The 14,606-nt window shown below is 44.2% G+C and overlaps 1 protein-coding gene across 5 annotated transcripts in view; it reads right to left on the bottom strand.

Moving 5' to 3' along the window:
* The window catches only part of LOC147109195 (echinoderm microtubule-associated protein-like 5), a 236,892-nt gene extending 223,298 nt beyond the window's left edge, over positions 1–13,594 (bottom strand). For 4 of the 5 annotated variants that reach the window (XM_086002884.1, XM_086002885.1, XM_086002886.1 and 1 more), the window contains exon 1: positions 12,901–13,593. In XM_086002884.1, the coding sequence (XP_085859010.1) occupies positions 12,901–13,097 (197 nt within the window). In that variant the 5' untranslated portion in view covers positions 13,098–13,593. Of the gene's footprint in view, positions 1–12,900 lie in introns of all 5 variants that reach the window. The other variant, XR_015080190.1, reaches the window with a different exon arrangement.
* Between the last annotated feature and the right edge of the window lie 1,012 nt (positions 13,595–14,606).

Below are 14,606 nucleotides of genomic sequence, written 5' to 3'. Positions count from 1 at the left end.
AGCTGCTAGATCTGTTCTGAGTCTATCCCATTTAGCACGGTGGTAGTGCCACACAATATGATGGGAGGGTGTCCTCAGTGTGAAGACGGTGGTGGTCACTGCTACCAATGCTGTCACGGACAGCTGCATCTGCGACAGCTAGGTTGGTGAGGACGAGGTCAAGTAGGTTTCTTCCTCGTGTTGGTTCTCTCACCACCTGCCATAGGCCCAGACTCGCAGTTATTTCCTTCAGGACTCAGCAAGCTCGGTCAGTAGTGGTGCTACCGAGCCACTCTTGGTGATGGATATTGAAGTCCCCCACCCAGAATACATTTTGTGCCCTTGCTACTCTCAGTGCTTCTTTCAGGTGGTGTTCAACATGGAGGAGTACTGATTCATCAGCTGAGGGAGCCCAGTAGATGGTAATCAGCAGGAGGTTTCATTGCCTATGCTTGACCTGAAGCCATGAGGCTTCTTGGGGTCCGGAGTAAATGTTGAGGACTCCCAGGGCTACTCCTTCCCGACTGTGCCGCCACCCCTGGTGGGTCTGTCTTGCCGGTGGGACAAGACATACCCAGGGATGGTGATGGAGGAGTTTGGGACATTGGCTGAATGGTATGATTCTGTGAGTATGACTATGTCAGGCTGTTGCTTGACTAGTCTGCGAGACAGCTCTCCTGATTTTGGCACAAGTCCCCAGTTGTTGGGGAGGAGGACTTTGCAGGGTCGACTGGGCTGGGTGTGCCGCTGCTGTGTCCATAGCCAGTGCCGAGGTCGATGCCAGGTGGTCCGTCCAGTTTCATTCTTATGTGTTTCACAGCGTTTTGTTACAATGAGTGGCTTGCTAGGCCATTTAAGAGTCAACATTGCTGTGGTCACATATAGGTCAGACCAGGTAAGGACAGCAGATTTCCTTCCCTAAAAGGACATTAGTGAATCAGATGGGTTTTTAACGACAATCCGATAGTATCAGTAATGGCAACCATGAAACTAGCATCTTAATTCCAGATTCATTTAATTAACGGAATTTAAATTCCCCAGCTGCCATGGTGGGATTTGAATTCATGTCTCTGGATTATTAGTTCAGGCCTCTGGATTACTTGCCCAGTGACAGTACCACTATGCTACCGTTGCCAGTTTTTAATCCAACTAGCTAATCTGACAATTCCAGATATTCACTACTGGGTAAAGTGGTGGCATTTAACATGGACTTTGTTTAGAATAATTTTGTGAACTTAATTGCTGGTGAGGAAAAACTCACGGTTTAAGCACTCACGGTTTAAGCACTCACGGTTTAAGCACTCACGGTTTAAGCACTCACGGTTTAAGCACTCACGGTTTAAGCACTCACGGCTGCCATGTTCAATATCCAAGACATCCAGTAGGCTCAAAATCAGCACCATATCTGGCTGTTCAACTACCATTTCCTCAATTTGAGATTACAATTTGTCTTTCACACACTGATCTTGTGAATGATTCTTCAGGAAGCTGCACAAAATATCTCACTGGTAACCTTATCTGCGGCTGAATGATTCTATTGTGGCAATCCACAAAGTGTTGATCAGGAGAAAAACAAGTGTTTTATCAACACTGGTACTATACATCAAGACCAGGTATGGTTCCAGAATAAGTCCATCTCCATTATTCACCTCTCTATAATGAGGCCTGCTCATCAATATTCTCAAATTGGTGCTGATGTATAGGGCGAGCAATGAGACTCCTCAAAGCTTGAACATTTTGGTGGTCCATGGATGTCATTAACAGGTCCTCTGCTATGTAGGATGTGATTGGGTTAAATCACTAAGTAGTTTACTGCAATGAGTACATGCATTATTCTTATGCTGGACACATGATGAAAAGGCACAGAGTACTGTTAAACAATAGTGGCTAGAAACATAACTCTTATCTTAGATAATAGGGATGAGCACATTCCAGGGAGTAGAGCGGTCACAGCAATGGGAAAGGGTTAAGTATGTGAAAGACTGGATGTAACATGCTGAGCTGGAATAATCAGGTTTCCATGAAAAACAAGAGATTTAACATTCATGAGGGGCCAGGTACATCATTAATAAGTATGCCATTGTTCTAGTAGAAGTGTGTAAACTACTCGATGACTAGGAGTACTCTTTTCCCAAGGGCTTTATGCTAGCTCCCTGAAAGGTCCCGATGGATCTCCCATTTGCAAGTATATAGATGTATTGCCTGTGGATGCTATACTACGAATATTATTAAATAAAGCATTGTTGTAGTTCACTCCAGTGTCCAAGCCTTCATTGGATGAAAGAACTAGGGAGGAGGCAATTTTAATTAACATGAGAATAATTTGCGATGATGTCAAGCTACACAGGTAGGTGACTAGTTCAACAGATTTTTAATTTTTTTTCATAAAGTCTGAACAAATTAAAGCCAATAGATTCAGGAAAGGCAAAGAGATTTTAAACTGGATAAACAAAAGGAAATGTACTGTACACGGTTTTAAAATATTGAGTACAACATTATACACCCCAAAGGTTTATACAGTTCACACAAGTATACCTGCAAGTAACATTATTTACCACGTCTACTAGAACAATGGCATACTTATTAATGATGTACCTGGCCTATCCACAAGCAGTCAGCCAACATTGTATAATGCTCTAGTGTCAGCTCGGCTCAGTTGGTAGCACCCTGGTCTCTGAGTCAGAAGATTATGGGTTCAAGCCCCACTCCAAAGACTTGAACACAAAAATCTAGGCTGACCCTCCAGTGCCGTGCTGAGGGAGTGCTGCACTGTCAGAGGTGCCGTCTTTCAGATGAAATGTTAAACCAAGGCCCTGTCTGCTCTCTCAGGTAGATGTAAAAGATTCCAAAGCACTATTTGAAAAAGAACTGGAGAGTTATCCCCCATGACTGGCCAATATGTATCCATCAATCAACATCACTAAAGAAAGAAACAGATTATCTGGCCATTATCGCATTGCTGTTTGTGGGAGCTTTTATGTGCAAATTGATGTTTATATTACAACAGTGACTACACATCAAAAATACTTCATCAGCTGTAAAGCGCTTTGGTCGTGAAAGGCACTATATAAATGCAAGTTTTTCTTTTTTAGCTGGCTGGAAATGACTGATATTATCTAGAATAATATCCTCAGTCTATATAATCTTCAAATTGTCCTTGTCCCATGGGTTCAGTCTGTAATCACTCTTCATCCTTTTTCATTAGCTAATGAAAATGTCATCCATCACTGCAATATTTTGCACCATTGGCAGGTACTCATCTTTACTCCTGCATGATTCGAGAGTACGATGCCACAGTTTTCTTTTAAAATAAAACATAATGAACATTTTTAAAGCAGCCTGTGATTGATGGCTTTACTGCAGTGATTAGAACAAGTATTTATGAAATGTTGGTTATAGCTATTGTACAGGCTTTTAGAATGGACCATTAGAGTTTTAATACACTTAGTAGCTTTCAGATTATTCAACCTCCATTAACATATTACTTGAGAAAGGCATTTGGGCTTTGATTAATCATTGCAATGATGCTTTTGTACCATGTTGCAGAGTTTGTCAAAGAAGTGGTATCCCTACATTACAAGAGAATTCCATTAACTCAGATTACACGTGACGACGTGAAAGAAATTTTCTTGGTCTAACTTAATTTTTTTCCCTTTGCGATGGATACACACACACAAACACACGCTCCAGGAGAGTGGGCTGTTCTTCCACTGCAATCAACTTAAAGTCCTGTCAGCTTTTTTTCCCCACTGGAGGCTACTAAGCAGCACTCCATACAAGTATTTGATTACAAACATGTGGGGCTCAGCCTTCTTCCACTTAATGCAAGCATGCAGCACAATCTCCGCTTCCTATCGAAAGGCACTACCAAGACAGCACTTCTAGTATCTAAAATGGTAAATCAAGGATATTATAAATCTCAGAATGCAATAAAGATCAGCTTGCATTTAATAGAATTACAAGAGAGAGACAAAGAAGAATCGGTGATACAAATACTGTTTTAGAAACATAGAAGATAGGAGCAGGAGTAGGCCATTCGGCCCCTCGAGCCTGCTCCGCCATTCAATGAGATCATGGCTGATCATCCAAATTCAGTACCCTGTCCCTGATTTCTCCCCGTATCCCTTGATCCCTTTAGCCTTAAGAAATATATCTAACTCCTTCTTGAATATGTTTAACTAGCTGGAGTGCCCGGCAGTGCCAAGGGTTTTTTGAGGGGATGTTGTTGTTGGAAGAGAGAGGAGAGAGAGAGAGAGAGAGACACTGGGGGGGGGGGGGGGGGGAAAGAGAGAGAAAGAAAGAAAGAAAGAAAGAAAGAAAGAAAGAAAGAAAGGAGAGAAGAGAGACTGAGACTGCTGGATTTAGTTCGGGATTAGCCTAGAGAGAGGGGGGGGGGGGGGGGAAGGAGCGCCTCAGGCCTGTCCCGATGGGCCCCTGCGAAGGAAGGAAGAAGGCGAGCTCTCCCTCCCTCTCCCACCCCCTCACTCTTTCCCTCACTCACCCGCTCTCTCTCCCTCCCTCCCCGTCTCTCCCTGCTTTACTCTCTGTCCCTCCCTCCCCTCTCCTCTCCCTCCCTGCCCCTCTCCTCTCCTCTCCCTCCCTCCCCCTCTCCTCTCCCTCCCCCTCTCCCTCCCCTTCTTTCCCCCCTCCTCCCTCCCTCCCCCTCCTCCCTCTTACCCCACTCCCTCTTACCCTCTCCCCTCCCGCCCAAACCCTCATTCCCCGCTCCAATCCCTCTTTCCGCCCCACGGCCCGGGCCTCGGCACCTGGATGAACGCGTTCCCCTGGACGCTTTTGGCGGCCTCGGCCGTCACCCCGATGCCGTTGGCCAAGGCGAAGACGGTGACGTGGTCGCGGAAATGAACGGCCTTGAGCAGGTTCGACAGATTCCGGGCGCGCCGGGAATCCGCTGAACTCGAGGCCCAGGCTTCCCGCGCTGCTAGGCCGCGGCTCCGCGCATCCACTACAATAAAGAGAGATTCCTAAATATTGAAGTTCAGGTTTTTAAGCACCCCATAGCTAAGAAGACAACTGCAGAAAAGAACCTAACGGGGTACACACAGAAAGTGGGAAAAATAAATCAATAGTTAGGAATCAAGATGGCAGCCACTCACCTGAGCTCAGAAGGATTAGGCCCGCCCACACACGCAATGAAACGCCCCCCGTGACGCACCGATTGGTCAACCATCAGGTTAATCCCCTGTACGATTGGTCAACCATCACGTCACTCAACGCTAATGAGTGGAATGTTGCGGTTTTTTTTAACCTTTTTTGTATACTGTCCGAACAATTTTTGTCTGACCAAAAAGTAAATACGCCTATTAGACTCCCCTAATGATAAGCTTTCTTTTGATATAACATGCGTGTAGGTACGCTGTATAACTTGATAGCGGACAAACAGACAAACAGAGAGACAAACCGCTTTATATATATAGATGAATTGTGAATATATTTAATGAAGTGGAACTCAAAGAGATAGGAATCAATAAGAAAAAAAATCAGTCTCGGAAGGACTCTGGTTTGCTTGCTGTCCAAAAAGGATGCTCTAAACATGCCCTAGCTGAGTTCTAGTTGAGACTTACATGGACAAGAAAGCCATTACTACAATTCTCCTATTTTTGTCGTTTATATGCCTCTCACATCCCCCATACCCTCTCGTAGTCCTTTGCTCCATAGTGTCACAATGTTGCTCAGGACCACACTCCCCAGTCACTATCCACCTCATACCTTCCCAGAACTACGTATATATTGGACATTTCTAGTAATTCGGGGTCCTTGCATCTGCAAGTCCTCTCTCCCTCTACTGCTCTTGCAGACAGTCAGCCACTTCTATCTTTCACACTATTTCTGTCTAGCACTGCTTCTTCGAGCACACAGAGATCTTCTGCTAAAGAGATAGAGTTTTCCAACACCATGTAAATCTGCTGCTGCTGGATGTACTGAGGATCCAGGATAGTCCACACTCCACATCCATTACAAGGGTTTCCTGCGCTGACATCCCTCTAACTTAAAAAAATATATAGATGCTGTTAATCCACTAGCCTAGCAACAAACACTCAAGAACTCTGAAAGGATGCAGCGTACTTGTGCTCACTATAAAAATTGGCCCCATTAATTCCACTGGTATGATTGCAAATAAAAGGTGCTCATTTAGTCTGCTCTCCCACCGCAATGTGCACCATAAAACTGGGCACCACTCTACTGATTTATACTGTTAGAATGGTTTAAAAGGCAATAGTTTCCTCACACCAACTGAGTATTGATTTTGGACCCACCCTCTTTCTTCAAACTTTTTATCTAACTCACTAGGAGTTGCAACTTCTCACTCCTCTTCCCTCCACATGGATCGAGCAAGCTTCTCACTAAACAGTTCTTCTACGATTCCTTTAGTCTTCCTTAAACTAGTCTTTTCATACTGAGCTATGGTGCCTAACTTTCCCTGCTACCCAACAATAATATTATATTGTGGCGTTGCCACATTGGGGAAACACTGTGTATGTAGATAAACCTGTATAATCCCCTTTTAACTGCTGTATTCCCCTCCCCCTGCAAGACAGTTGCAAGCTGAGAGGAATAAGGCATGTTCAGACTTGCCTGCTGCTGAGAGAAGGAAAACCAATCAGGTTCCAGCAGGTGACCAATCCGTGAGTCATCACAGGTTCGCAGGCTTTACGAATTCAGTACTGTATTGTGAGAGTTGGAGTAAAGACCCATTTCTTGTAGCTCGCTGTGTTGCCTATTTCTTTACGCGGGAGACTGTAGTCTCCCACAATATAATATTAATTTATATACTCAGCCATTTAGAAGTATCATATTCTACAACAAACATTGTGTTTTATTGGAATATACATTGATACTCCATCATGAAACTTAGCAGTGAATTTGCTCAAGTTTGTTTTGGGTTTGGAGGCCCCGTTCACACGAACAATTCCAAAATTTGAGCCAAGCTCTGGGGGAGTCCTTTAAAGTCGATGTTGATATATCATGACACATATAACAGATTAATTTTATTTTCTAAACATAAAATAACTTCAAACTTAATCCCCAGGAGGGACAACCAAATGGGGAATTTTATTACAGGTTGAACCCTGGTAATCCGGCACCCTCGGGACCAGGCCGGTGCCGGACCACTGAAGGTTCGGTAAATAACACCCCGTATGCCTTTCTACATGTCTGTCCCTTTCACCCGTCTGGCTTTTTCGGCCTGAAATTCATCCTGAAGTTATCCTCTTCACTGATTACTACGTTTGAGTTTCGCGTAAGCTGCAAACGTGGGAATGATGCCTTGTATACCCAAAATCAAGTTCGTGAACATAAGACCGCCAGTTTCAATTCGTGCCGGACCACTGACGGTTCCGGACCATCGGGTGCCGGATTACCGGGGTTCAACCTGTAAGAGTTTAACTTGGTGACACTAAACTTTTTGGCTTTGGAATCCAAACTGTAAAACATTGTATAATACTGCAGTTTGAGTCTGAAAGCACCAGGTGTATTGGTTAGACAGTTCGGTCTGGAGATTGAATCAATCTACCTGCCATCCTGTTGCACACCATTTTTAGCATTGCTGTAGAGCAGGAACGACTTCACAGTGACACTAAAGGGGGTCAGTGAATGCACCTTTAAAATGGACATAGGTGTACTGAATAATGTTTGGAGATACAGGATTTTGTTTTTATTTGCTCTCCAGGTAAGACCATAATACAAGTTAGTCAACTCACTTGTTCAAGTAAGTCACATAATGTTGGATAGGTTACATACATAGATACTTTGGCCGCGATTTTCCCCACCTCGGCGGGTCTGTGACGGGTCGCAGCCTCGCTGCTGACTCCATTCCGGCCAGCGCGTTTCCCGGTCCAATTGAAGGAGGCAGTTCTGATGACATCATTTGATAACCGGCAGATGATGCGTTTCCTTAAAGGGGCCATGGGCAAATTTACTTTGACATTTGTGCTGTCAGTGTTCTACAGCATTGAGGTGCTGCAAACACGGACAAGCACTGCACAGAGGTGCACGGCTGCACCCAGGCTCTCCTACAACTCCCTCCACAGCACACAGGGAGGTCCTCATCCCTTCCAATGGGCGGAAAAGACCTCCCCAGGAGACCAACGCAGCCTGGTTGCACATTACACAGGAGGACACAAGCAAGGATGTCGTTAGGAGGACCAAGCTGCAGTGGCACAAACTTTTCAATGATCTCAACAGATTACGAAACGTTACTACAAAGCCACACTCAACCCCATCCTGCTGTGCCACTCATCACATCCCCATCACTCTGCCTTCCCTACCCTACTCCTGCACATCCTCACTCACACCAACTTACCTTGCACCCCCACCCATCCCTCTCTATCTACATTATCACTTCCCCATCTCACTAGCCACCCTTCACACTCATCCTAATCCAATCATACCAACTAACAACACGCAAGGGTAGGCACTTGGGTGTTTTAGCCAATGTGCATGTGAAGTTTCTGTTAATGTGCTGTCAAACATTGAAATCTTCATTTTCAACACTTTGCATTCTTGGACAGATTTGTATGCACCTTTGGAAGTGGCTTAGTGAGCTGCAGTGAATGGTGAGACATAATGGCACCCCCCGCAATGCTGATGCATGTGAAAGGAATGGCTGGGGCATTGTAGGGATGCTTTATGTTGTTGGTGTGGGGTGGTGCCAACCTGGTGCATCGTGTGGCAGACAGGGTGTGCAGCTTCAAGTGAAGTAATTCTGGTCATGGTGAGGCCATACCTGGCGTCCCGGGCAGCAATGTGGTCGGGAGTTGATGCCCTTTGGAGAAGGTTGGTTTTGTTGTTAGTGCTGCTGGTGTTGCAGCTGATCGTGATCAGATTCTGAGGACCAAGGTGAGAGAGTATAAATCGTACCTATGCTGATGGAATAGATGGCAGGTGAACTTGAGATGATAGAAGTAATCTGTCAATGGTGAGAGAGTTTGTCCCAATGAGGTGACACTGGATGAGAGTTTACTCCAAACATTTGCAACCTGCATGAAGCTCAATCTATCTTCCAAATGCAGTAAGCAACAGCTTCTGAGCTTGGAAAATAAACAGCTGTGCGATGGGTTGGGAGTTGATGCTCTTTGGAGATCTTCCAACATTCGATGGAATCTGGAACAGTACCCATGGATTGGAGGGTAGCTAATGTTACCCCACTATTCAAAAAAGGTGGTAGAGAGAAAACGGGGAATTACAGACCGGTAAGCCTGACATCGGTAGTGGGGAAAATACTAGAGTCCATTATAAAAGATGTAATAGCAGAGCACTTGGAAAACAGTGACAGGATCGGACAAAGTCAACATGGATTTACAAAAGGTAAATTGTACTTGACTAATCTACTGGAATTTTTTGAGGATGTAACTGGTAAAATAGATAAGGGAGAACCAGTGGATGTGGTGTATTTGGACTTTCAAAAGGCTTTCGATAAGGTCCTGCATAAGAGATTAGCGTGTAAAGTTAAGGCACATGGGATTAGGGGCAAGGTATTGACTTGGATAGAGAACTGATTGGCGGACAGAAAGCAAAGAGTTGGAATAAACGGGTCTTTTTTCAAGTGGCAGGCAGTGACTAGTGGGATACCGCAGGGATCGGTCCTTGGACCCCAGCTATTCACAATATATATTAATGATCTGGACGAGGGAACTAGATGTAATATCTCCAAGTTTGCAGATGACACAAAGCTGGGTGGGCGTGTGTGCTGTGAGGAGGATGCCGAGAAACTCCAGGATGATTTGGACAGGTTGGGTGATTGGGCAGAAGCATGGCAGATGCAATAGAACGTGGATAAATGCAAGGTTATCCACTTTGGTGTCAAAAACAGGAAGGCAGATTATTATCTGAATGGCAATAGATTGGGAGAAGGGGAAGTGCAACGAGACCTGGGTGTCCTTGTGCACCAGTCGCTGAAGGTAAGCATGCAGGTGCAGCAGGCGGTTAAGGCGGCAAATATTTTGGCCTTCGTAGCATGAGGGTTTGAGTACAGGAGCAAGGATGTCTTGCTGCAGTTGTACAGGGCCTTGGTGAGACCACATCTTGAGTATTGTGTGCAGTTTTGGTCGCCTTATCTGAGGAAGGATGTTCTTGCCATGGAGGGAGTGCAGCAAAGATTCACCAGACTGATACCTGGGATGGCAGGAATGACATATGAGGAGAGATTGGGTCGATTGGGCTTATACTCGCTGGAGTTTAGAAGAATGAGAGGGGATCTCATTGAAACTTATAAAATTCTGACAGGACTGGACAGACTAGATGCAGGAAGGATGTTCCCGATGGTCGGGGAGTCCAGAACCAGGGGTCACAGTCTAAGGATAAGGGGTAAGCCATTTAGGACAGAAATTAGGAGGAATTTCTTCACCCAGTGAGTGGTGAACCTGTGGAATTCTCTTCCACAGAAGGCAGTAGAGGCCAATTCATTAAATATATTCAAGAAGGAGTTGGATATATTTCTTAAGGCTAAAGGGATCAAGGGATATGGGGAGAAAGCAGGGACGGGGTACTGAATTTGGATGATCAGCCATGATCGCATTGAATGGCGGAGCAGGCTCGAGGGGCCGAATGGCCTACTCCTGCTCCTATCTTCTATGTTTCTATGGGTGCTTTTATAGCACATTTCAAGCTGTCAAGTAATGAGATCATTCCATGGCCATTCAACTCCCACCCAGCTTAAAAGACGTGATCCCCGCGCAGTGTGGACCCAGTTGGCGAGCTGGTAAATTCCAAAGGTGAGCTCAAAATTGTTGGTAATCCACTGTTGACAAAGTCTTAATGACCTGCATTGCCTCCCCTGCTGCTGCACGTCAGGTCTGCTCAGCACTGACAGACCCAACATTTGGTAAAGGCAGGTTGACAGCGGGGTCCCGACCTGCTGTCAAAAAAAAACACACTTTCCCACCCGACCCACCACCGATCGCTGACCCCCCGGATAATTCCCCCCCATAGAGTCTACAGCACAGAGACCATTCGGCCCAACTGCTCCACGCAGGTGTATATGTTCCAAACAAGCCTCCTCCCACCCCTCTTCATCTAACCCTATCAGCATATCCTTCTATTCCCTTCTCCATCCTGTACTTATTTAGCTTCCTCTTAAATGCATCTATGCTCTTTGCCTTAACTTACTCCTTGTAGTAGCGAGTTCCACATTCTAACCACTAGGTAAAGAAGTTTCCCTGAATTCCCTATTGGATTTATTAGTGACTGCCTTATATTTATGACCTCTAGTTTTGGACTCCCACAGAAATGGAAACATTTTCTCGACATGCCTATCAAACCCTATTACCTTACCTTATTTAAAACACATGCCATTAAGGTCACGAAGCATTTACATCCATGTAATAGATCACTGAGCTCACAGGGAACACCAATAGCAATTTCCACCAGCATAAAAGTACCAAACAAAACTATATATTTTTCAAAATGAAATGCCAAGATCAAGCTCAAGGATACAAGCCAGTCTCTGGGTTCAAACGGCCATTACAAACTCTTCAGGCTTCAATTACATAATTCAGGATGTCATTTATATCCCTCGGATAAAATGACATCCTTGTAATTCACCCCTGTCCATTACCCTCTAGGTACACATCAGCTGTTTCCTACCCCCACAAAATCACATTATGTAACAATTTGAACTTATTCAATTTAATCATTTAGACAATCGCGTTTGTTCTGGAATTTAAATTTCTTTGCACACAATACACATTTTATTAGAAACGATTGTTAAATCAGCTCATCAAAACACCCTGCACGGTATTCATTTTCAGGGTCTGTCCAAAAGTCTTTCCGGAAATCATTTGAACGGCTAAATCTTTCACTTCATATCCTCTGACCCAAAGGAGGGTGAATGGCAGTCCATCTGTCGTTTATAATCAAGAGCCATCCTTCCACACAAAGAGAGCCACGCACCATGGAATCTAAAAAGTGGATTACTTCACCGGATAAATTATACATGTTATGAATTTTCTAACTAACTGTATACTACAGCTTCAAAAGAAAATGCAGTACACTTTTATTTATTAAACAATGGCCTGGGTTCCGCCGCTTGGGTTCTAAAAACGCTCCCGTAACACAAACCATCCGCATGTATAAAAGAACAATAGCAATCACCAGAGGATCAGCTATTCCTTTTTTTTTAAAGGCTGTTTTTATTTGGGAACAGTTCCAGTGAAGGCTTTCAGAAGTTGCAGTTTCGAATGAAAGCCCACATGATCACAATCAGCGGTTACCTGCCAGGAGTCGGGGTATTCGGGATCACTTGAAGTGCACTGTACGGTGTTGTCCATTTGATGTCAAAACTATCACCTCAAAATATACTTGAAATACGCCAGGCGCTGCACGAACGTATCGGGTGAGTTTTAACATTTTATAGGCCTTAATAATAGTCTCAACCTACAGCATGGGCCAACCCATTCAATTAATTGTGAATGTATTAATCTTATCCCAACAATCGCAGCAAATTAATCCGAAGACTTTAAGTATTTTTTTATGGAAACAACTCAATTCAAATTAATTGTGCTTATGTAGAGCATGGCGAGCCCAAATCAAGAGATTTATGTCAGGTTAACCGCGCCTTTATGAACGACATCTTCTTCCTAAACATTCCAGGAGCAAATAAGCAGTTTACCCGATTAGGTGAAAAATTTGAGAGGAAAAAGGTGAATCGCATACGATCCCTTTTTAATTCCAGGATCAGCACATTTGAATTGTTGGTATAAGAAGCAGTTAATTTAAAGTGCAAAAGAACTAACCAGATTTGTGGACTCGAGGTCACATTTTGCCTTCCCAGTACATACAGCCAGATAACGGGACGCGGGAGCAATGAGCGGGATTAATACTGCAGAGATGCGCGATGTTTTTTGATAATGGACTGGGATCTGTACGTATTTTTAAAACAATTTTTTCCAATGTAAAATAAAATACCTGATTATATCATCGTTGTGACCCAGAAAGAATTTTTGCTTGTGTTCCCGTGTGTTGTAAACCACCCCAACACCCGCAACGAAATAAACGATTTCCTTGGACGCGGTGTAGTAGAGGTTGTTTCGGCACTGGTGCCCCCGGTAGCCATAAACCCATTCCAGGCGCAGGTGGCAGTTGGGTGCCGCTCCATCAGCCATCTCGCCGCTTCCCACTGCCAAAACCGAGTGCCGTCCTCAGCTGATCGCAGCTTGTCTCCTCTTCCCAACCTTGCCTTCCCTTTTCTGCACACAACGGGATTGAAGATGCGCGAATGTTCAACAGTTGTCATGCATTTTTTTTCTCTCCCACCGACATTGTGCAAATACGAACGTCACACACGCATGACGTCAACCCCTTTTAAAAAAAATAATATTTGATGTATAAAATAAACTAGCGAGCTCTGCAAACCTCCGCGGGTTGGCGCGGCGTTGTGTCGAGCGCTTTAACACCGCCGCCCTCCGCGCGCGCTCGTGCGAGCCGAACCAATCCGATGCGGGCGCTTGACTGATGGACAGTGCAACGGACCAATGGGAATCCTGACACGAACGTCAATCAAGCACAACTCCCGCCCCCACCTGGTGCTGCGTGAGTCCCTGACGCTCCGAACGCCCACTTATCATTCGCGAAGAGAGTAAGCGGGAGCTAGCTGGAAGTAAGAGTTGGCTATTAGTAGAGCGATTAACTAATGATACATGGCATTGACTCAATATCTCGGAGCCATCAATCAAAGCCGTTTCCGGGGCTGGAAATCTGAAACAAAGTCAGGAAATACTGGAAATAGAACATAGCTGATCAGGCAGCATATGTGGGGAAAATAAAAGTTCACCTTTCAGGTGCAACCTAATTCTGACGAAGGGTTACATAGTACCTGAAACGTTAACGTTTTTCCCCCCTTTCTTGGCATCCGCTGCCTGACCTGCTGAGTGGTTTCAGCATCTTCTGTTTTTCTTTCAGATTTCCAGCATCCACAACATTTTGCTTTTTTTTTAGCTTTCTTGTCAAGTACCAAAGATTAAAGTAGCTACTTTTTTTTTAAAGAGATTCCAGTTTGCACTCACTGCTCTACACGGTGAAGGAATATGTTATTTCAATGTTTATACTTTCTTTTCCAAAATAATGAGAAAACCACATTGACATAACATGATTGGCAAAATGAATATTCTGCAAAAAAGAAACGTACTCAGCGCCAAACATCAATGGCTCGTATGGGTTATTACATCACCATGGCTATTTATAAAACATAATAATGTGACATTGGCGCTTTAAAGATGCAAATATAAATAAAGGAATGCATTTTTCTTCTGTATTGATATTTATTATGTGACATTGACACTTGCACGATGCTGCAAATATAAATAGAGGAATGCAATTTTCTTCTGTATTGATATTTATTATTATGTATATATACACACTGCTGTGGTTTATGAATGGCCATTGGGATTGACAACTGCTGCAAGCTTATTGACAGGGAACAAGGAACCTCAAGGTCGTAATCTCGGTCGTGTTTCTATTTTGCCGGTTAAAAATAATACTAAACATGATAATAAAACAAAAGGAAAAACGTGCTTGATATATTGCGACGGCCATATTTTCTCGGAAATATGATTGCTATGTAACCGTACTTCACCCGAGAGCAGTATTTGTCTGTATTGTAGTGGTCGGTGTGT

Source organism: Somniosus microcephalus, chromosome 12, assembly GCF_052327205.1.
Source record: "Somniosus microcephalus isolate GS21.2 chromosome 12, FLI_Smic_1.0, whole genome shotgun sequence".
Taxonomy (NCBI): Eukaryota; Metazoa; Chordata; class Chondrichthyes; order Squaliformes; family Somniosidae; genus Somniosus; species Somniosus microcephalus.
Note: the sequence above shows the minus strand (reverse complement) of the source record. Positions and strands in the feature narration are given on the sequence as shown.